The sequence below is a fragment of the Mustelus asterias genome, chromosome 4 (assembly GCF_964213995.1).
Source record: "Mustelus asterias chromosome 4, sMusAst1.hap1.1, whole genome shotgun sequence".
Lineage (NCBI taxonomy): Eukaryota > Metazoa > Chordata > Chondrichthyes > Carcharhiniformes > Triakidae > Mustelus > Mustelus asterias.
In genome coordinates this window covers 30,313,782-30,336,431 of record NC_135804.1, presented here as the reverse complement: position 1 = coordinate 30,336,431, position 22,650 = coordinate 30,313,782, and the positions used below count along the sequence as shown (strand labels likewise).

The following is a 22,650-nucleotide window of genomic DNA, read 5'->3' as shown; positions in this document are numbered from 1 at the left end:
CACCAGGTTAAAGTCCAACAGGTTTATTTGGTAGCAAATACCATAAGCTTTCGGAGCTTGCTGCTCCTTCGTCAGATGGAGTGGTCTCTGTTCTCCAACAGTGCACAGACACAGAAATCAAGTTACAGAATACTAATTAAAATGCAAATCTCTACAGCCAGCCAGGTCTTAAAAGGTACAGATAATGTGGTTGGAGGGAACATTAAACACAGGTTAAAGAGATGTGTATTGTCTCCAGACAGAACAGCTGGTGAGATTATGCAAGACCAGGGGCAAGCTGTGGGGTTACTGATAATGTGACATAAATTCAACATCCCGGTTTAGGCCGTCCTCATGTGTGCGGAACTTGGCTATCAGTTTCTGCTCAGCGACTCTGCGCTGTCGTGTGTCGTGAAGGCCGCCTTGGAGAACGCTTACCTGAAGATCCAAGGCTGAATGCCCGTGACTGCTGAAGTGCTCCCCCACAGGAAGAGAACAGTCTTGCCTGGTGATTGTCGAGCGGTGTTCATTCATCCGTTGTCGTAGCGTCTGCATGGTTTCCCCAATGTACCATGCCTCGGGACATCCTTTCCTGCAGCGTATCAGGTAGACAACGTTGGCCGAGTTGCAAGAGTATGTACCGCGTACCTGGTAGATGGTGTTCTCACGTGAGATGATGGCATCCGTGTCGATGATCCGGCACGTCTTGCAGAGGTTGCTGTGGCAGGGTTGTGTGGTGTCATGGTCACTGTTCTCCTGAAGGCTGGGGATATGGCGCTCGACTCATTGATCAACAGTTCCGACGCGCCACAGCGAAAAACCGCACCGACCTCCTCAGAAGACAAAGACGGGACACGGTGGACAGAGTACCCTTCGTCGTCCAGTACTTCCCCGGAGCGGAGAAGCTACGGCATCTCCTCCGGAGCCTTCAACATGTCATTGATGAAGACGAACATCTCGCCAAGGCCATCCCCACACCCCCACTTCTTGCCTTCAAACAACCACGCAACCTCAAACAGACCATTGTCCGCAGCAAACTACCCAGCCTTCAGGAGAACAGTGACCATGACACCACACAACCCTGCCACAGCAACCTCTGCAAGACGTGCCGGATCATCGACACGGATGCCATCATCTCACGTGAGAACACCATCTGCCAGGTACACGGTACATACTCTTGCAACTCGGCCAACGTTGTCTACCTGATACGCTGCAGGAAAGGATGTCCCGAGGCATGGTACATTGGGGAAACCATGCAGACGCTACGACAACGGATGAATGAACACCGCTCGACAATCACCAGGCAAGACTGTTCTCTTCCTGTGGGGGAGCACTTCAGCAGTCACGGGCATTCAGCCTTGGATCTTCAGGTAAGCGCTCTCCAAGGCGGCCTTCACGACACACGACAGCGCAGAGTCGCTGAGCAGAAACTGATAGCCAAGTTCCGCACACATGAGGACGGCCTAAACCGGGATGTTGGATTTATGTCACATTATCAGTAACCCCACAGCTTGCCCCCGGTCTTGCATAATCTCACCAGCTGTTCTGTCTGGAGACAATACACATCTCTTTAACCTGTGTTTAATGTTCCCTCCAACCACATTATCTGTACCTTTTAAGACCTGGCTGGCTGTAGAGATTTGCATTCTAATTAGTATCCTGTAACTTGATTTCTGTGTCTGTGCACTGTTGGAGAACAGAGACCACTCCATCTGACGAAGGAGCAGCAAGCTCCGAAAGCTTATGGTATTTGCTACCAAATAAACCTGTTGGACTTTAATCTGGTGTTGTGAGACTTCTTACTTTATGTAGGGTAGCAGTTTTTTGTATAATTGTAATCCAGAAAAGGCAAATCAGCCGAATTCCCATTAATGTTCTCCACCTAGCGACTTTGCTGAAAGGTGCCAACAGCATCCTGGCCTGTGAGCACGCACCGTCTAGACTAACATCTGAAAAAAAGGCGATTATTATATGGTGCCAAAAAGTTGTCAATGTCTATCGATCCACTGGTAGTAGCGATTAACTCGTTCAGGAACATCAGCGCCGTTAAACTAAAGAAACATACATTCCAGGCGGACATTTAATGGTGCACAGGCTTATTTTGCATCTGGGCGGTGAAGGTGTTGGGGTTGAAGTAAATGAAAAATATTGCAGTAAAATCTGCGAAAAATATTCTAAGAAAAATCGAAGGAGAGCTCGTAAAAAGTGAAGGAAATGATTTGCCTTTTTCCTCTGGTAACACCCCCGATAGTTGATGATTGACAGCAGTCCACAAAGAATATTCACCAATCAACGGAGTGGAGCGGTATAGCAGACACGGTAAACCCGACACAGTGTCAGTTAGTTAAAGGGAAGACGTTCCCGGTTTTGGGACTCAAATTACTCATTTATTTCTCCGAGAATGAGACAGAATTTTACACGGGTCGAGGGACTGCCACACAGCCTGAATTAAAAGATCTCCAGCAACAGGCAGCGAGTTGGGCAAATCCAAGCCAATCGAGTAAAGGACCTAGGAAATGACTAAAGTTCACGTTTTTGTAAAGTCATTAACAATGAGCTACCACAAGCTAAAGGTGGCGGTGATAGGAGCCGGGGCGAGCGGACTCTGCGCTGCTCGTCACTTGCTGGCCAGGCCACACATCTTCGCATCCCCTGTGGTGTATGAGCTGTCTGACTGCGTCGGAGGTACCTGGGTTTACACAGACAGAGTGGGGAAGGATGACAATGGCTTGCCTATACATTCCAGCATGTACAGGGACTTAAGGTAATGTGCATCGCATGCCAAGCTAACGGGAATGTAATTTGATATACCAATTAGATAACATTTCATGAACACAAACTTAAATCCTGCTGTTGGTGCATCAAGGTGTGCTCTTGCCCTCCTAATGCCCAATGGATTATGTCTTCGCCTGAGTGAATAATCCAGGTGACAGTAAGTGCACTGTTTTGTTTCCCTACATTGTAGGTTGCACCATCTGGTGGCCATGTCAAATCAGCAGAGCAGTAAAGCAAGAGTCTGTTTTTGTCCGTTTGGGCTGCATAGATATGGGGATCTTTAGGGGAACTTCAACTGTTTAAATTCATGTTTGCACTACATTACCCAGATTAACCAATCTTGGTGTATTGATTTGAAATTTATCTATCAATAACACTACAATGTTGGAAAAATCTGTTACAACTAAAATTCAAACAGAAAAAAGAGCAAAAATAAATAAGCATCATTTGAGCTGGGTTACATACATGCGTTTTGGATTTCTAGGGTTTGGTTGGATATTGCTGATCAACTGTCTTTCCTGCTAAACTCCTTTCCCAGCCAACTCTGCCCTCTTCCTGTATAAGTGTATTATTTACCCTTATTTAAGGCTAGGCACAATTGTTTCTGACCAGAGTTTCTCACTTTTAAACCAAATGCTAAATTTTACCATGTTATGATCACTGCTTCTGAGGGTATCTTATACTCTGTTTATTTAAACCTGCCTCATTACGCTTTACCAAATCCAAAATAAGCTCATCTCTGGTTGGCTTTACAATGTATTGTTCTAGGAAACCTGTCCCGAATACACTCTATGAATTCTTCCACATGGCCACCTCTGCCAATTTTATTTTCCCAATCTACAGGAGGTTTAGTTCCATGCCTGTACTGCATTAGTCAATTTCAATGGATGGAGGTAAAGGTACTTGAAATTTTAAAAAAAGTAAGGTGGCGACGGGTAGAGGGAAATCAGGATTCCTGCCACTGATAATTGCAGGAAAATGTACATGTGAATGTTGGGTGTTGTACAGTTTGTAACCTGCTGTTGATTAGTATGCCAAAACTGTCTTGGTTCACCCCTTGTAATCAAAGGCAGGCTGGCAGCCATGGAAATGTGCCTCCGCTAAGTTAGGAGAGGAAACTGGGGAGAATAAAAACCTGATAAATCTGAACTTGCATCTAACCAAATGGAATGACCCTCCAAGTGTCATGAAATCAGTATTTGCTAAACAGAGAAAATTTAAGCAGTAGCCTTCAATTGGTTAGTCAGAAATTGCAAAGAGAATTCCTCTTCATATTTTATAAGAGTCTGTATTTTGTCTTTCTACTTAAGAATTCTAATATCTGTTTAGTATAAGCAGTCAAGAACTGACATTAAGCCATTTACCTTGAATATCATTTTGATTGAACTACTTGAATTTCAACATATCTAAATTTTACAATCTAGTAATTAATAGAAATTATAGTAAGTGTGTTTTTAAAAGTACTAATTTTTTTTCTGTGCTGCTGCCTGCTTGGCTCACTTCTTGATTAATATTAGTGTTCATATTTCACCCCGTACATTTCAATCCATGGAGGTCTTGTGCTGCAGTGGTAGTGTTCCTACCTCTGGCCAGAACCTCTGGGTTCCCACTTCAGGACTTGATGGCCATTGAAGGTGCACTCATAATATGGCCAAATAAGTTAATTAACAACCTGTAAATCCTTCCAATACACCTCAAGACAGGCAAGACAAAAGATTGGGAGAGTTTTCTGGTCAGCCATATTACAGAAGGCAATGGCAAACAACTGCACTTCGCTAGGCATAATAATGGACCAACCCAATGTCATTTCAGGTCATGGTACCCAAAGGAGGAAGAGGATATTCCAGTCCATTGCAGTTTGAAAAAAAGATTTGTTTAGAATTTATGCCATTAGAATGGACACGTTATTCTCTCTGGACAAAACTGCCTAATTCTGGTTCATTATAATTATAGATTTCTCAGGGTGGTAGATTGACTATCCCTAAGCAGGTAACTTTGTGACTTGATGACCACTTTTACTGCATTTGTAAATCAGTTTTCTAAATTGAACTCCAAAGTTATTCAATAGTTTGCAGAATACTATTCTCGCTGGTAGTGCAAAGAGGGTTTTGCAGCATTTGCTGCGTGAGTTTAATGTCTTGTTTTACTAATTCAGTACTTGGTGAATGGTATTTTCCCACACCTGTTTAGTATCACACTGTCGTCCTCAAATGATTGAGTGAAATAGTGAAGTTTGCAATCACCATAGTGCAACTGATCAGTTCCAAAGAGGTCATACAAGTCATGCACAAAGGTCTTTCTAGTTTCAGCTTTTCTTTCCTTCCATAAATAACGTGTTGACACCTGAAAAGTCATCTTTTTATAAGAAATATATTATGGAATTCAGAAGAAACTTGTTTACCCAAATGGTGGTGAGAATGTGGAACTCTACTAGTGGTTGAAGCAATTTATATAGATGCATTTAAGGGGAAACTAGTCAAGCATATCAGCGAGAAGGGAATAGATGGTAATGGTGGTAGATTTAGATGAGGCACAGTGGTCAAATGGAGCATAAAAATTGTCATGGACTGTTCAGGCAAAAGGCCTGTTTATGTGCAGTATAACCTATGTAAGCCTAAACTTGAATATCAGTCATGCCTGGATTGGAATTTGATCCCAGTTGTAACTGCAATGTTACAGCTAACAGGCTGTCCTAGATTTTATTTTTAAACAAAACTTAAAGGGATGGTGGTGGGTGGAATAATGATATTCCCTTAGTGAAATTAATAGGAACAGTTATTGGAAAGCCAAGTGGGGGCGGGGTAGGTGTTGGATAAAGCAGCTTTGGAAAGATTAGAACTTTACATTAAAACAAAAAAAAACTTATGCTAGTAAGGATCAGGACAGACTTGCATGTAGACATTGCTGAGTAGTTCACTTTTTAACCTGCTGTTATATGAGCTCCACTCTAAAGACAAACTGTGACTCAGCATTAGCCTCTGGTGGATGTGGAATCCTAGCTGTGCACAAGTGGACACCAGCTTTCGTTCCAAAAATAAACTGTATGACATGAATACAGTAACTTTTACTTCAGGCTTCAAATATTGCATTTTGTGTGACTGATTCCAGTGTAGTTGAATGACCCAAGTGTAAGGATTGTTGAAAAAAAACTAAAGGAGCTCGGGTGCCTGCCTGTCCCATAAATGCAAAATACACAGCGTTCTTGAAACTGTTACAACCCCAGCCCCTCCTGGAGTGAAACCGGGCGGCACGGTAGCACAGTGGTTAGCACTGCTGCTTCACAGCTCCAGGGTCCCGAGTTCGATTCCTGGCTCGGGTCACTGTCTGTGTGGAGTTTGCACATTCTCCTTGTGTCTGTGTGGGTTTCCTCCGGGTGCTCCAGTTTCCTCCCACAGTCCAAATATGTGTGGGTTAGGTTGATTGGCCAGGTTAAAAATTGCCCCTTAGAGTCCTGGGATGCGTAGGTTAGAGAGATTAGTGGGTAAATATGTGGGGGTAGGGCCTGGGTGGGATTGTGGTCGGTGCAGACTCGATGGGCCGAATGGCCTCCTTCTGCACTGTAGGGTTTCTATGATTCTATGATAGAGCCTAACTTGTTTTTAGAAACCATGGAGGGCACTTGCTGAACACATTCACAGGAGTCTGCTCCTGTACTTCTAATGCAAGTAACAGAATGTTATTAAACAGGAAAAATGAACCACATTACACTACACATTAGACAAAAAGGTTGGAAAGATTTCAATACAAACACCACGAAATGTGTGAAATCACACCACTCCTTCACCCCAGCTATACCTTTACAGATACATACAAAGTCATAAAGATACATCAATATCTATCTTGTCCTCTAATATTCAAGGTAACTATGTAGTACATGTAAGCTAATAAACGAACTGTGGTCAGACACATCACATCTCCAGACGAGTGATGCCACCAAAGCAGGTTCAAAGAATTTCTTATCACCACCCCCAGGTGCTTGTTACACTGTGAGCCAACAAGTCTCATCAAAACACTGTTTTTCTCACAAGGGCTTTCAATCTTCACACTCAAAGAACTTATCTAGGAATTCTCTCCCAAACAATGCTTTCACTTTGATACCTTGGATATCTCCAGCGTTCTAACTTCACTCAATGTACAATGTAGCTTTCCCCGGATCTCTACGTGCATTCAAGCTTCACCTTCTGTGCATACATTCAGATGCTTGGCAGTGCCAAACAGTACACCACTGCTTCAAAGGGAATTACTATTTACTCTTAACAGCCTGCAGCATGGAGTCATCAACCTTCTGCTGCCCTCTCGGAACTTCAGGCTTCTCTCAAGTCCACTTTGCTCTAAGTCTGCTCTCCACAGCTTCCTCTCTTTAATTCAGAGCATTTTTCTCTGTTCCTTAATTTTAACTTCACTTAAAAAGGACCTGTTTCAGAGTCATGCCCTTGTTCCTTAACTAGACTGTCTTCTGGGGACCTTTTTCTGTCCCACTCTCAGATTTTGGAGCTTCTTCTTGATTTGGGACCTGCTCCCTGTCCCCATCCTGTGTCCTGCTATTTGGACACTGATAACCCTCAGGATTTACATGGGGAATCCTTAAGTGATCTCCTTGTGGGACTCCTGGAACACAAACTCCCATGGTAATAGGCGATTGCCTACCCAGGTGGAACTCAACCCGAACCCTAGATAAGACAGATTCCTAAACAGGTCCCGGACGGGACTCATGTATATGCACTATAGGGTTGTGGTTTAATTTTTGATTTAAGAATAAGGTATTGTTCCTTTCCAGTTGGCTTCCTGAGTTATACTGGCGACGAGGTACAAGGAATGTCTTGGGTAACGTTACTGCTTGACAGACCCGGTAAGACTGTAGCAGGAAGATTTGAAAACAAACTGAGCGTGTATTGCCAAGAATGAAGGGTGAAACCACCTCAAAACAGCACTTATCAGAAAAGTCAACCTGAGAAAGAGGAACTGATGCAATTAAATTGCATCACCACACAAAAAGTGGCCCAATCCAGATCCAGCTCCAAATAAATAGCCACTCATTAAACATGGATGTAGACACAGGTGCAGCGATATCCATCATAGGGGAACATGTCTTCAGGCGACTACGATTGGGCATCTTATCACGTAGCCTGCGAGAAACTAAGGCAAGATTGGCAACGTATACCAGGGAATCATTACGCATAAGCGGGACCACTATAACGTTCGGCCCATGTCTGCATGAGTTTCCTCTAGGTGCTCTGGTTTCCTCTCACAGTCCAAAGATATGCAGGTTGTGTAGATTGGCCATGCTAAATTACCCCTTCGTGTCAGGGGGATTAGCAGGGTAAATACATGGGATTATGGGGACAGGGTGGGATTGTTGTCGGTGCAGGCTTGATGGGCCGAATGGCCTCCCCTTCTGCACTGTCGTGATTCTATGAGTTTAGAAGGGTGAGAGGGGATCTCATAGAAACTTATAAAATTCTAACAGCATTAGACAGGGTAGATCCAGAAAGCATGCTTCCGATGCTGGGGGAGTCCAGAACTAGGGGTCATAGTTTAAGGATAAGGGGTAAATCTTTAGGGCTGAGGTGAGAAGAAATTGCTTCACTCAGAGAGTGGTAATTTTGTGGAATTCACTACCACAGAAAGTAGTTAAGGCCAAACTGTTGTGTGATTTCAAGAAGAAATTTGATATACCTCTTAGGGCTAAAGGGATATGGGGGAAAGGCAGGATCAGGATATTGAATTTGATGATCAGCCATGATCAAAATGAATGGTGGAGCAAGCTCAAAGGGCCGAATGGCCTACTCCTGCTTCTATTTTCTATGTTTCTATAACCCCAGTCACATATGGGCAACAGACAGTCTTCCCCCTCCACTTAATAGTAGTACAAGGACCAGGGCCCAGTCCGTTGGGAAAGGACTGACTACAAAAAATTCACCTGGACTGTCAGCAAATCTTCAAGATGGGTACTGGCAACCTATACAAAGTAATAGGGAACTACCCTGAGGTATTCCAAGTAGGCATCGAAAGATAAAAGGGGGCCAATGCAAGGATCTACATAGACTCAAAGGCCCAACCTAAATATTTAATGGGCAAGACCGGTCGCCTATGCTCTGCGTGCGAAAGTTGAGACCGAGCTGAAATGGTTCGAAGGACTGGGTATTATATGACTCATGCAATTCTCTGAGTGGGCTGCATCGGCAGTTCCGGTCTGAGAGCCAGGAAACCCGATCCCTCTCTGGTGACTATAAATCGACAGTAAATAGAACATCTCAATTAGACAGGTACCCGATGCCACGAATAGAGGACCTATATGTAAAATTGGCCGAGGGCCATTTCTTTACAAAATTGGATATGAGCCATGCCTATCTCCAATTGGAATTGGAAGCGTCATCCAGAAAATATATGACTGTAAACACACACACAAAGGATTATACGAGTACACTCATTTTCCTTTTGGGGTATCATCAGCTTGCGCCATTTTCCAAAGGGCAATGGAAAACATACTGCAAGGACTACCCAGAGTGGCAGTTTACCTGGATGACATTTGAATTACAGGAGCCACTGTTAAGGAACATCACAAAAGCTTGGAGGAAGTCTTGCGGTGTGTTTCCGAAGCTGAGGTCTGACTAAAAAGGGAAAAGTGCTTCTTTCAGGTACCCAAAATAACGTATCTCGGGTACAGGGTGGATAAAGATGGACTACACCCCGTTGAGGAGAAGGTTAAAGCCATAAACAAGGCTCCAACCTCAAGAAACATGACAGAGTTCAAATCGTTTCTGGGCCTCATTAACTACTATGGAAAATTCATTCCGAGCCTGGTGACTTTGTTGGCACACCTCCACAAGCTGCTAAGAAAAAAATCGTAGTAAGAGTTTTAACAACACCAGGTTAAAGTCCAACAGGTTTATTTGGTAGCAAATACCATTAGCTTTCGGAGCGCTGCTTCTTCGTCAGATGGAGTGGAAATCTGCTCTCAAACAGGGCACAGAGACACAAAATCAAGTTACAGAATACTGATTAGAATGCGAATCCCTACAACCAACCAGATCTTAAAGACACAGACAATGTGAGTGGAGGGAGCATTAAGCACAGGTTAAAGAGATGTGTATTGTCTCCAGACAATACACGTCTCCAGACAATACACATCCCAGGACAGCTGGCTGTCCTGTCTGGAGAAAATATACATCTCTTTAATCTGTGCTTAATGCTCCCTCCACTCACATTGTCTGTATCTTTAAGATCTGGTTGGTTGTAGGGATTCGCATTCTAATCAGTATTCTGTAACTTGATTTTGTGCCCTGTTTGAGAGCAGATATCCACTCCATCTGACGAAGGAGCAGCGCTCCGAAAGCTAATGGTATTTGCTACCAAATAAACCTGTTGGACTTTAACCTGGTGTTGTTAAAACTCTTACTGTGTTTACCCCAGTCCAACACCGGCATCTCCACATCAAGAAAAAAATCAGCAGAGGTTGTGGCAAAGCCACAGGAGGATGCTTTTCTGAGAGTCAAACACCAACTATTATCAACAAATGTATTAATCCACTACGACCCACGAAGACCACTTGTCATAACATGTAACGCCTCTCCCTTTGGAATGGGAATGTGCTGTCACACCGTTGGGTCACTGGGATGTAGCGCCCAATTGCATACACATCACGGACCTTAGCAGATGCAGAGAAGAGGTATGCGTAAATTGAGAAAGAGGGTTTGGTAATGGTATTTGCAGTAAATAAATTTCACCAATATATTTATGATCAGCATTTTACCAGAGTAACAGAGCATAAACCTCTGCTGGGCCTTTTTTCAGAACATAAAACAATTCCCCCCTTAGCAGCGGGACAAATACAGCCTTTAGCACTATTGTTAAGCGCTTACTAGTACACCTTGGAAATTGTCCAGGGACACAGATTGCCAACACAGATATTCTGAGCTGCCTACCCTCATCACCAAAGATGGACAAAGTCATCTTGAAACTAAATTTTATGGACACTTTACCAATATCAGCCAACAAATTCAAGCTTGGACCCGGAAAGATTTCACCTTGGCAAAATTACGTCACATCATATTAAATGGAGGACTACAGGAGTATCCTACACAGGACTTAAAACCATATATGGCAAAATACGCTGAGCTGAGCATTTGAGGATTCTATCATTCTATGGGAAGCCAGGGTGGTAATCCCACATCCAGCCCAGTGACCAATTCTCCATGTGTTACATAACGGCTATCCAGGGATCTGCAAAGTGAAAATGCTAGCTAGAAGCTACATTTGGTAGTCTTGTATAGATGGAGACACAGAGGCTGGTTAAAACATGCAAAAACTTACTATACAGCCGGAAGGTCCCACCAGTAGCCTCAACACATCCATGGGAATGGCCAGGGAGACCCTGGGTACGAATGCATGCAGCCATCGCAGAGCCATTTATGGACTTCGTGTTCCTAATGTTGATTGATGTCCACTCCAAGTGGATTGATGTACACTGGATGGCCTCTACAACTTAACATCATAGGCTCAGGCAGTCCAAATACACAAGGGATACCGGAAGTCCTCGTAACGCACAATGGGACCCCATTTACCAGTGCAGAGTTCAAAACTTTTGTGACCATAAATGGAGTAAGGCATGTCCGCATGGCACCCTATCACCCATCCTCAAATGGCCTGGCTGAGCGAGCAATCCAGGTGGTTAAAAACGGCATGACAAACTAAGGCCTCCTTAGATACAAAGTTGGCATGGTTCCTTTTTAACTACAGGACAACACCACACATGACAACGGGTGCTAGCTCCATCAGAATGCCTGATAGGCAGATGCCTTCGGACCAAGCTGAGCCTCACTTTCCCAAAACTGAGTGAGAAAATCAAGAAAAAACAAGAAGCCCAAAAAAGGGACCATGATGGACATAAGCCTGATAAGAGTTTTTAAACCAGAAGACACCCTCCATGTACAAACCCGCAGGACCTACATGGGGAATCCTTAATTGATCTCTCTCTGTGGGACTCATGGAATACGAGTTCCTGTGGTAATAGGCAATTGTCTACCCAGGAGGAACTCGTCTTCTGAGCCCTTGATAAGGCAAACCCTGAGTGGGTCTGGTGTTCTATGGTCCCGAACGGGATTCATGTATACGCACCACAAGGTTGTGCTTTAACTTTTGATTTAAGAATAAAACATTGTTCCTTTCCAGTTGGCTTCCTGATTTACTACAGACACCTTCTCTGGAATGGTGCGCCTGTTCCAAGTTACCTGACTTTCTTTTCGCACTGTTTCACTTTTTTCTTGTTGTTTGCCTTCTGCAAAGGTGCAGGGCTGGATTTCAATCTGAAGAAATAAATAAAAAAATTCTGGCCTAAAGATGTAAAAATCCATAAACTGCACATGTGTCGCCATTCTTCGGCCGGTGCATAAGCAGAACTTGAAAACAAAAAAAAAACGATCTGCAGTGTTGTCATTCCACGGCTGATGCATGTGTAACATACTCTAAATTCTTCCTGCCAATTTAAAAGGTAAATGTTTCCTCCTTTCCTTTGGGTTCATCACAAACTGTTGCAGTCCATCTGTTGTAGGTACACCCACCGTGCAGTTAGGAAGGGATTTAGACTCAGCAAAAATGAAGTAACAGTGAAATAGTTCCAAATCAGGATAGTGTGCGTGGCTTGGAGGGGAATTGCAGGTGGTCAATGTCTTATTAATTACATTTTTAAGGTTTAACGGCAATTGTATTTTTAAATAAATTATGGGTATTTAATAACTCAAAAGAGCATAAATGGGGATATAATCTTGAATAGAAAAACAGCAAAGACTGGTTGGAACCAGATTCTGATTGAAACAAGACTTGAGGAGCCTGGTTGGTAATGGTAGGGATCCTGGTAGATCTACAAGATATTGGTTAGCAAACAGAGCCTTGTGGTGAAGAAGCTATGAAAAGGTGAGACACAAATCTACAAGGGGAAATGGGCAGGAATATAGAGTTAGGAAGAAAAAGAGAAAGAGGAGAGAGCTAGATTCAGGTAGCACCACTGAGGTAGTGTTGTATTGTTGAAGGTACAGTTTCTCATATGACATTAGTCCAAAGATGTGTGGGTTAGGTTGATTGGCCATGCTAAAATTGCCCCTTAGTGTCCTGAGATGCGTAGGTTAGAGGGATTAGTGGGTAAAATATGTAGGGATATGGGGGTAGGGCCTGGGTGGGATTGTGGTCGGTGCAGACTCGATGGGCCGAATGGCCTCCTTCTGCACTGTAGGGTTTCTATGATTTCTATGATTAAATCGAGGGTCCACCCCACCAGCCTCCATTTCTAATAGGTCATCCTCTGCCATTTTCCCAGCTCCACAGAGTGATGCCACCACCTGTTAAATTGGGCATGCAAGATGTTGTGATAATAAAAATGAAAAATGCTGGAAATACTCAGCCGGTCAGGCAGCATTTGTGGAGAGGAACAGAATATTTCAGGCTGATGACCTTTCAGCAGAACAGAAAGACAATAGAAATATAAGGGTTTTAAGCCAGTATAAGGCAGAGGAGACACGAAGAATAAAAGGAAAGTGTGGAGGGCAGGAGGGATTAACAAAGATTTCAAAATGAAAAAGCCAAAGGGAATAGTATTGGTATAATAAAGGGACAAAAATTGGGTCCAGATGAGGTGGGAGTGGCTATGTAGCAGCAATGTGAAGGGATAAAGAAACAAGCCAGCAAATCAAAGAAAAGCTTATGCTCTGCCTTCCTTTATCTTCAACACACCCACTCAGTGTGTTTGACAGGATGCTTCACCATATCCAATCCATTTCATGAACTTCCCCTTTCACCTCTTCCCCTCCTGGAACCATGATAGGGGTCTCCTTGTCCTTATCTTCCACCCCATCAGCCTCAATGTGTAATAGGTCATCCTCTGCCATTTTCCCAGCACCAGAGTACTGCCGCCACCACCAAGCACACCTCTTTCTGCCCTCCCCTTTTTGCATTCGGAAGGGACCGCTCCCTCCATGGCACCCAGGTCCACTCCTCAGTCACCCCTAACCCTTCCCACAGCATCTTTCCATGCAAGCATAGGAGTTGAAACACCTGTCATTTCACCTCCTTCTTTCTCACCATTGAAGGTCCCAAACACCCCTTCCAGGTGAAACAGTAATTTATTTGTACATTTTACAATCTAGTATATTATATTTGCTGTTCTCAATGTGGTCTCTTCTACAATGGGGAGACCAAACACAGACTGGGTAGCTGCTTTGCAGGACACTTCCATTCACTCTGAAAGTATGATTCCGATCTTGATGTCGCTTGTCATTTTAATTCTCCACTTGCTCCAACTCTGATCTTTCTGAATGAAGCACCATGCAAGCTTGAGGAACAGCACCTCATCTTTCATCTTGGCACTCTACAACCTTCTGGGCTTGATATTGAGTTTAACCATTGCAGATCATAACCTCTGTCTCCATCTTGTTCTGTGTGTGTGTGTTTTGTTTTGCTTTTTCTTTTATCGCTCATGTTGCATTTAGATGGCTGCTGTATAGCCATTCACACCTCATCTGGACACAACCTTTGTTCCTTTACTATACCTGTAATCAATCCCTTTGGCTTGTGCATCATGAAATCTTTTCATTAATCTCTCCCGCCTTCCACCCTATCACAAACATTCCCTTTTGTTCTTCCTGCCCTCTTGCTTCCTTCTACTGGCTTAAAAACTTTTACATATCTATCTTTCCTCTGTTCTAATGAAGGGTTGTCAACCTGAAATGTTAACTGTGTTTATCTCCACAGATGCTGCCTGACCTGCTGAGTATTTCCAGCAGTTTCTTGATTTTATTTCAGATTTCCAACATCTGCAGTATTTTGCTTTTGTATCAACACCTAGTGGTACTTGAAAAGTGAAATGAGTTGTTTGATGTTCAGACCAATGCTCATTCCTCTACCAATAATACTGAACAGATTGATCATCTATCTCATTGCTTTTTCAAAATTGTGAAAAAAATGTGCTTATGTACAAAACAATAACTGCAATTGAACGTGTATTCAATTTCCTTCATTTAATGGCATGAAGAACACTATAGAAATACAATTTATTTTATTGCTGACTAACTTGTCAATCTCCAATTGATCTTAGCATTTTTGGATAGTCTTTAACCTGTATCTTTGCTGCCTTACCTGGTAGGTATATAGGTGCCAGAACCTGAAATGGGAAAAATGTTGGTTGTGGAAAAGTAACAAATTCAGCTTTTGAGCATTTTCTGCCCCATAACTGTCTTTGGCCACAAACAACTCAACACTTGGGATTCACAAAATAACAGCAAACATTGTAAATAAAATTCAAAGTCATGAATAATGCTAGTATCTGTTTTACTACGGTCCTTCAAAAAACAATACAATAGTGATGGAATCTACAGGCACAGGCTGTTATCCAGATAAAAATACAAGACAGAAAGGAAAGTTCTGGAAATTCTGCAAAAGTCACGACTGAAAAACAAGAATGAGAGTCTATCTATTAATATCTGAAAGGAGAATTAAAATTAACTTTTCTGTGATGACCACATTAAATGTTAACTTGTCTTTTCAGATAGTACTAGAGTAATTGTGTAAGTTTAGAAAGATGAGGTACAAAAGGAGGCCATTTGACCCATTATACCTGCACTGGCTCTTTTAAAAGAGCTATTGAGGTATTTTCACTCTCATACTTTCTCCAAAGCATTACAATTTCTTTCCAGTTCAAGTATTTGTCATGTTCATTTTTTTGATTGTTATTGAATCTGTTACCAGTGCAGTGCATCCTGGATCATGATGACTTGCTTTTATCTTACAGTGCCACTGGTTCTTTTGCCAATTACCTCAAACTTTTATTTGAACTCATAACCAACACTTGTCTACTACCAGGATTCAGTTTGTAATCCGACAATGGTAATTAAATTAAACTTTATTCGAAAGGATTCTAAGGTTGAATATGAACAAGGAGGGGTAATTTTCAACTTCACGCTCCTGCAGAGGAATACCAGCACTAGAAATATGTGCCAACATCTCAGATCAGCACTGTTTGTGCCTTCTCTGGCCATTCATTTAAATGGTTGAAAATCATGCACAGAATTATCGATGCTTGTCCCTCATAGGCAAGATCACCCACTGGCAGCACAAAGTCTGAACTTGCCATCTATAATAACTGCTTATTATGTAAAAAAACAACTTTCATTTGTTGAGTGACAGTGTTAAATTTCTACAGTATGATTTTGTTTTTGTCTCTCATCTTTTCTTTAGGACTAACCTTCCAAAAGAGGTCATGCCCTTCCCGGATTTTCCATTTGACCCACAATTGCCTTCTTTCATTCATCACAGTGATGTGAAATCATACCTGGAACAATACACTGATCATTTTGAAATTCAACCCCACATAAAGGTATCAGTACTAAATTTTGCACTGTTGCTTTTGTAAAGTTCAAAACTTGTCATCCGATAGAGATGGGAACAGGAACCAAGTTTTACCCTGATAGCTACTCTGAAAGAGTTAGAACAGGAAAAAAGCACTTTGAGCTTCAAAGTAACTATTTTTAACACCCAGGTTGAATCCTGTATGGGTCACCCCACACAACCACAACTCGCGGTCCAGGTCTGACTCCAATCGCCCACTCTCCTCCCAGTCTGGCCCCTTTCCAGCCCGGCCACCTCCCTCCATTCCTCCCAGTGTGACACTCCCCTCCCTCTCTCCTGGTTCAACCACCCCTCCTGATGTGACTTGCTCGCAGCCCAACTGTTCCCCCCCCCCACATCACCTTCCCGGTCTGACCCTCTCTCCACGTCTGACACCTCCTCCAGGTCCAACTCTGGCATCCTCCGCCAGACCGACCCACACCCACCCCTAGTCTCATCACCCCTTTTACCCCAGTTTTGACTCCCTCCCACTGGGTCTCAGCACCCCCCCCCCCCCCAATTCTGACTGCGCCCCCAGGGTCTCCCCACTTCTGACTTGGGCCCCTGTTCCTGCTCCACACCCTCCAATTCCGACCCTGCTGGATTTGACTCAGTCCTCCCATACGATGTCTGAACCCCCACTTACCTTTCAAATTTACCTTCTCCCTTTAACTACTTGCTTTATAGCAGCTAGCGCCATAAAAAGGGAGCGTGTCTTTCCTCTCTGTACTTAACACTGATGCGGCTGGGGTGTGCTCCGCTGCTCCTGTCTCACTTGGCCTGAGGGAGGAAAGTCGGGCAAGATGGGATTTGGAAATTCAATGAGGGTTTGTGGATGGGCTGCCAGTCAAGTGGGCTGCTTTGTCCTTGAAGGGATTGAGCTTCTTGAATATTGTTGAGCTGCACTCTTTCAGACAAAAGGCAAGTATTCCATCACACTCCTGACTTGTACCTTGTTGATTGTAGATGGGTTTTGGGAGCTGGGAAGTGAGTTATTCACATCAGGAATTTTAACCTCTGACCCCTTGTAGCCACAATATTTATGTGGCTAGTCCAATTAATTTTCTGGTCAATGGCCAGGATGTTGGTAGGAGGTTACCATTGACCATGTTCCTTTCCCAAGGATCATGTTGCGCAGGAAACATGTTCAAATAACATTCATGAACTGACCTTGCAGAATCAAATGAGAGGGAAGTTCATTGTACCATTGGTACAGATTGTGGGCTTATGCAGCAATGCTGGTGGCCATACTTTGCCAGGATTATTGAAATAGCCCTTTACTCTCCATTGAATTTCTCCCTTTTACACCCCATGTTATAACCTTCCGATTGCCATCCACTCCTGCCACCTGCCTATCCAAATCTTTAGCACATTGCATGGTTACAGTAAGTAAGATTGGAAGGAGTAACTAGAGAGGGTGGGGGTGTAGTGTTTTGCAAAAGATATAATGTATTTGAATCTCTGAAAAACGTGTGAATACTTGGCAAATCTTTTCACAGTTTCATACATATGTTGAAGCATTGAATCCTGTTTTTGGAACCACTGGAGATACTCAGAACACATGGGAAGTAACATGCCTGAATCTGAACAGTCATTGCCGTAGTACAGAGAGATTTGATTCTGTTATTGTTTGTAATGGGTGAGTCTGCAGTGTTAAATTTTAACAATGAGAAATGCTTATTTTTATCTCCAAGGTATCTAAATAAATTTAACAGTCATTTGTTTCTCCACATCGATTTTTCACCTAATTTTGACAACCCATTTTCTCACAACCACCTTTGGCTCAGAGGATGGGTCGAGGTCTAAATGCTATCTGATGTGAAGCATTGTAGTGTCTATCAATCTAATTGAAAACATTTATCACGGCTGAAAGAAGCTGAATGGGGCTGCATACAGACTCTGCTGTAAATGGGATTAACTTTACTACCTCTGAATACATTTAATCATTTATTCATAAAACAGGTGTACAGTGTGCCTTCCCATCTATAGTTTTCCAGATTTTATGGTAGGAGTAACGGTGAGGTTATTAGTACTTGACGTCATTATCAAATAATGTAGATAGCAACTTCTGGAGTTCATTCGTATGCTGCAGTAACCCCCACAGCTTGCCTCCTGGACTTGCGGGCTATCCTGTCTGGAGACAATACACATCTCTTTAACCTGGGCTTAATGCTCCCTCCACCCACATTGTCTGTATCTTTAAGATCTGGTTGGTTGTAGGGATTCGCATTCTAATCAGTATTCTGTAACTTGATTTTGTGTCTCTGTGCCCTGTTTGAGAGCACATTTCCACTCCATCTGACGAAGGAGCAGCGCTCCGAAAGCTAATGGTATTTGCTACCAAATAAACCTGTTGGACTTTAACCTGGTGTTGTTAAAACTCTTACTGTGTTCACCCCAGTCCAACGCCGGCATCTCCACATCACAAACACAGAAATCACCAATGCTGTCTTATTTTGCTTGCTTCTCCCCAAGCTTTGTTACATTGTACCTTGTCAATAGATTCAGCAGTAAAACACATGAAAGACATGAAGTTGTGGTATTTGCCCATTGATTAACCACTAAATAAGGGCAGTAAAAGTTAGGGCTTGTTCATTCAGGGGTAAGTGAATATTTGAATGGTGTGTTAATCTTAATTATTGCCAAACGATTTTGACCCAGAACATTTAATTTTGCAAGTGTGGAATGCCATTTCCTCAGAATTTATTGTAGAAGATATTTTAAAAATATTTTATCAGTTTCCGTCTTAATCCCATCTTTCTTTCCTTTGTTAATTTTGCTCTCTGTTCATGATTTTACATTAAATGAACTATTCTCATTCATACTTCATGGTTGAGACACTGCATGTCTCCGTGAAGATGCTGTTGCTGCTTTATCACACATGCCACAGATTCACTGTAGAGGATGTCGTACTGTGAAGGATCTCTAATTGCCATAAATTGCTGATCAAAAGCCCACAAAAACTCTGTGGACAATTGTAAGCATGAAGAATAGTGAATGTTGTTTCTTTGCTGCTGACCATGAAATCCGTGCCATGGATCCTTTAATAAGAAAACTGTAATAAATGAGACATTTGTAAATCAAATGTACAACTGTTAAATCAATTGAACACAGCAAGCAGGAAGTTCTAACACCTGGTGAACAAGCTTTTGTAGATCTTTGAAATGTTTTGTTATATTTAGATGTCTTATAAAATGTTACAATAACCAAGTTCTCAGTATGTTTTAATTTGTATTTGCAGCCACTATTCTGATCCTTTCATCCCTCACTTGCCTGAAATTGAACATTTCAAAGGACAGAAAATGCACAGTCATGAGTACAGGTTTGCTGAGCCTTTCACTGGGAAGAATCTGGTTCTGCTTGGTGCTGGTCCATCTGGAACTGATATAGCATTGGAATTATGTTCGGTGGCAAACCAAGTTGTCTTGATACACAATAATGTGCCGATATCCTCACAGCTGCCTCCAAATTTCCTGCAAGTCAAAGGTGTGAACAGATTTTCAGAGACTGGAGTGATTTGTAATGATGGAATGGAGTATCCTGCAGATGTTTTCATGTTCTGCACTGGTTATAACTATTCTTTTCCTTTTCTCGGAAAAGAAGTGGGCTTAAAGATCAAAGATCGCAGAGTTACCCCACTTTACAAACATATTGTTCACACAACCTTTCCAACTCTCGCTTTTATTGGTTTATGCATGACGGTTTGTCCTTTTCCTTTGTTCCACAGCCAGGTCTTGTTTGTTTTGGCATCTTTAGATGGTACTCATAAACTACCACCTAAAGTTGAGATGGATGTGTTAACAGAACAGGAATACCAGTCCTCTTTGCAAAGTGGAATTCCTCACAGACATTTTCATAAATTGGATAGCCTTCAGTGGAGTTACATGGTTGAGTTAGCCCATTTATCCAAAACTGATCCCATACCACCTGTTATAAAAGATCTGTATGAAGCAAACAAGAAAATAAGAAAGCAGGATCTATGTAATTATAAAAGGTTTAACTATAAAATAGTAAGCCAAGATACGTGGATAAAAGTGAAGCCTGAACAATTATAAAACTGACTGTCACTTCTTTAATTTGCATCTTCCAGCCACCAGAGTAAGCCAGCTAAATGAGTTCTAGGGAAATTATGGTGCAGATTTTCCCATCCTTGTGCTTTGACTTATCAGATCTGCTGTGTGTAGCGTATAGAGGAAATGTGGGCAGGGAAGATCACACATTGTAAGGAAGCCTGTACAATTTTGTGTCCATTAATTTGGATGGAGAGTCAGGCATGCTTCCTCATGTATAATCCTTCTGGTCGAGTCTTTCTCTCTCCACTGTACTTGAGCGATGTAAATGGCTAGTTATGGTGGTGGGAAATGTGTTCAATGTGCTAAGTGTACAAATGAAAATTGTCATAACAATGCAGAGAACTACTGCTGCTAAACGTCTTTGAATCCCAGGAGCTAAGGCATGGCACCAATTTGCTTTTCCTTTGCTAAATATCATTTGCTTCATGCTGTTGTTGCCAAAATTTGGGACAAACCTTTGACCTTGTATACAGAAGCAGCTTAACTTGGACCAAGGGCAGAAAATCAAATGTTCTGTTATCTGAATTGTTCAGGTTTCCCAGGGGCCCACATAACAAAACTCTAGAAAGTTTCAAATTGGCCATCTTTAAAGGCCAAGCGTGCAAAAGAAAGAAAGCCATAATCTTTTAATCGTATGATGACAGCAATAATCAATTCTTTGTTAAATTGACAACCATATAGAGAGCAAATAAGCAAAACCAAAATAATTATACAACAGGCTAAGGCACAGATTGTAATTTTGCATTCAGTTGGAAGTGTAAGCCCCAGCTGAAGGTGAATAAACCATACCCTTTGACCCATGAACTATATATAACCTGCGTCATACAAAATAAATGGGTCAGCATTTCGGCATCAACATCTGGTAAAGGTTTTAAGTACTATACAAATTTGAATAATCTATTTGTTATTGTTGATGCTTATATTAGCTAAAATATAAACATGATGCTATAACTTACCAAATCTGTCTTGGGTTGCTAACATGCACTCTTTAGGAATGCATGCACCATATTTTCTATATATTGCAGAACATGATGAATTAATTGGATTTTGCTCTTGTGATCTTAATCAGTTAAGTCATTATAATCAATGATTTGTTGGATATTTGTCCAACTGGAAAACCGATGAAGACTGTGTGCAGGAATTTATGCAAAAGTATCTGCAAATGTGAGGCCTAGCCATTATGGGAATTTCACTTTTCATTTCACAAACACATCTCTTGAGATTTTGTGAGGTGACAGAACTGCACTCCCTATAGGACGTTTTCACAGGGGGAACTGTCTTGGCTCTATTCAAAACTGGGATTCTTCTTTTCAATTCATAGACAACCCAGCTACATTACAACACAATACAAGTGCTGTCCAGGCTTATACTTCAAGCATTCCCACTTAGAAAGGGCGGCACAGTGGTTGGCACGGTAGCACAGTGGTTAGCACTGCTGCTTCACAGCTCCAGGGACCTGGGTTCGATTCCCGGCTTGGGTCACTGTCTGTGTGGAGTTTGCACATTCTCCTCGTGTCTGCATGGGTTTCCTCCGGGTGCTCTGGTTTCCTCCCACAGTCCAAAGATGTGCGGGTCAGATTGATTGGCCATGCTAAAATTGCCCCTTAGTGTCCTGGGATGCGTAGATTAGAAGGATTAGTGGGTAAAATATGTAGGGATATGGGGGTAGGGCCTGGGTGGGATTGTGGTCGGTGCAGACTCGATGGGCCGAATGGCCTCTTTCTGTACTGTAGGGTTTCTATGATTTCTATGAATTGCTGTTGGTATTCATGGAATTATACTGAGCAAGAGCAGGCACCCTGAGAAACAAAAGCTGATGTAATTCTGATCAACTTTCATTGGAACAGAGATGCAAAGACTCTTCTGAGCAATAAACATTTAACTAATCAAAATTTAGGATAATAGAAAATGTCAGTTTGTTTTTAGTTACATTATTACCAAAAACACAATTCTGAATATTACAGCAAAGCACTACAGATGCTGGAAATCTGAAATAAAAACAAAAAAAAATACTTGAAATACTCAGCAGAACATTCTAATGAAAAGTCATCAACCTTAAATGTTTGTTCTCTTTCTCTGTCCACAGATGCTGTCAGACTTGCTGAGTATTTCCACCTTTTTTTATTCTAAATTTTAAATTAAGATCTTGTAAATGTAAATTTCACTGTAAATAAAAATAAAACAACCCAATTTTAAGATATTTTCTTGCTATTACTATTATGAGCTGTTATTTATTACCGTGATCTTATCAAACATAGCTGCAAGCAATGTACATATGCTGTCTGTTTGCCATGTATAACATTATAAAGTATTTAAAGCATAGAAACAGGCCATTCAGCCTATTAGATCCATGCTGGCATTTATGCTCCATATGAACCTTCTGCAACACATATCATATTTCTTTGTATCTCAAGCACTTGTGTAACTTCCCCTTTTAATATATCTAAAT

The 22,650-nt window shown here is 42.1% G+C and overlaps 1 protein-coding gene across 1 annotated transcript; it reads left to right on the top strand.

Annotated features, from left to right (window-relative positions):
* The first annotated feature begins 2,259 nt into the window (after nt 1–2,259).
* LOC144492585 (uncharacterized) lies at nt 2,260–22,405 on the top strand. Its single transcript, XM_078210750.1, has 4 exons — nt 2,260–2,743; nt 15,979–16,117; nt 17,628–17,767; nt 19,370–22,405. The coding sequence occupies exons 1-4, from the start codon at nt 2,496–2,498 to the stop codon at nt 20,181–20,183; spliced, it is 1,341 nt and encodes a 446-aa protein (XP_078066876.1). The 5' UTR covers nt 2,260–2,495; the 3' UTR covers nt 20,184–22,405.
* Nucleotides 22,406–22,650: the final 245 nt, after the last annotated feature.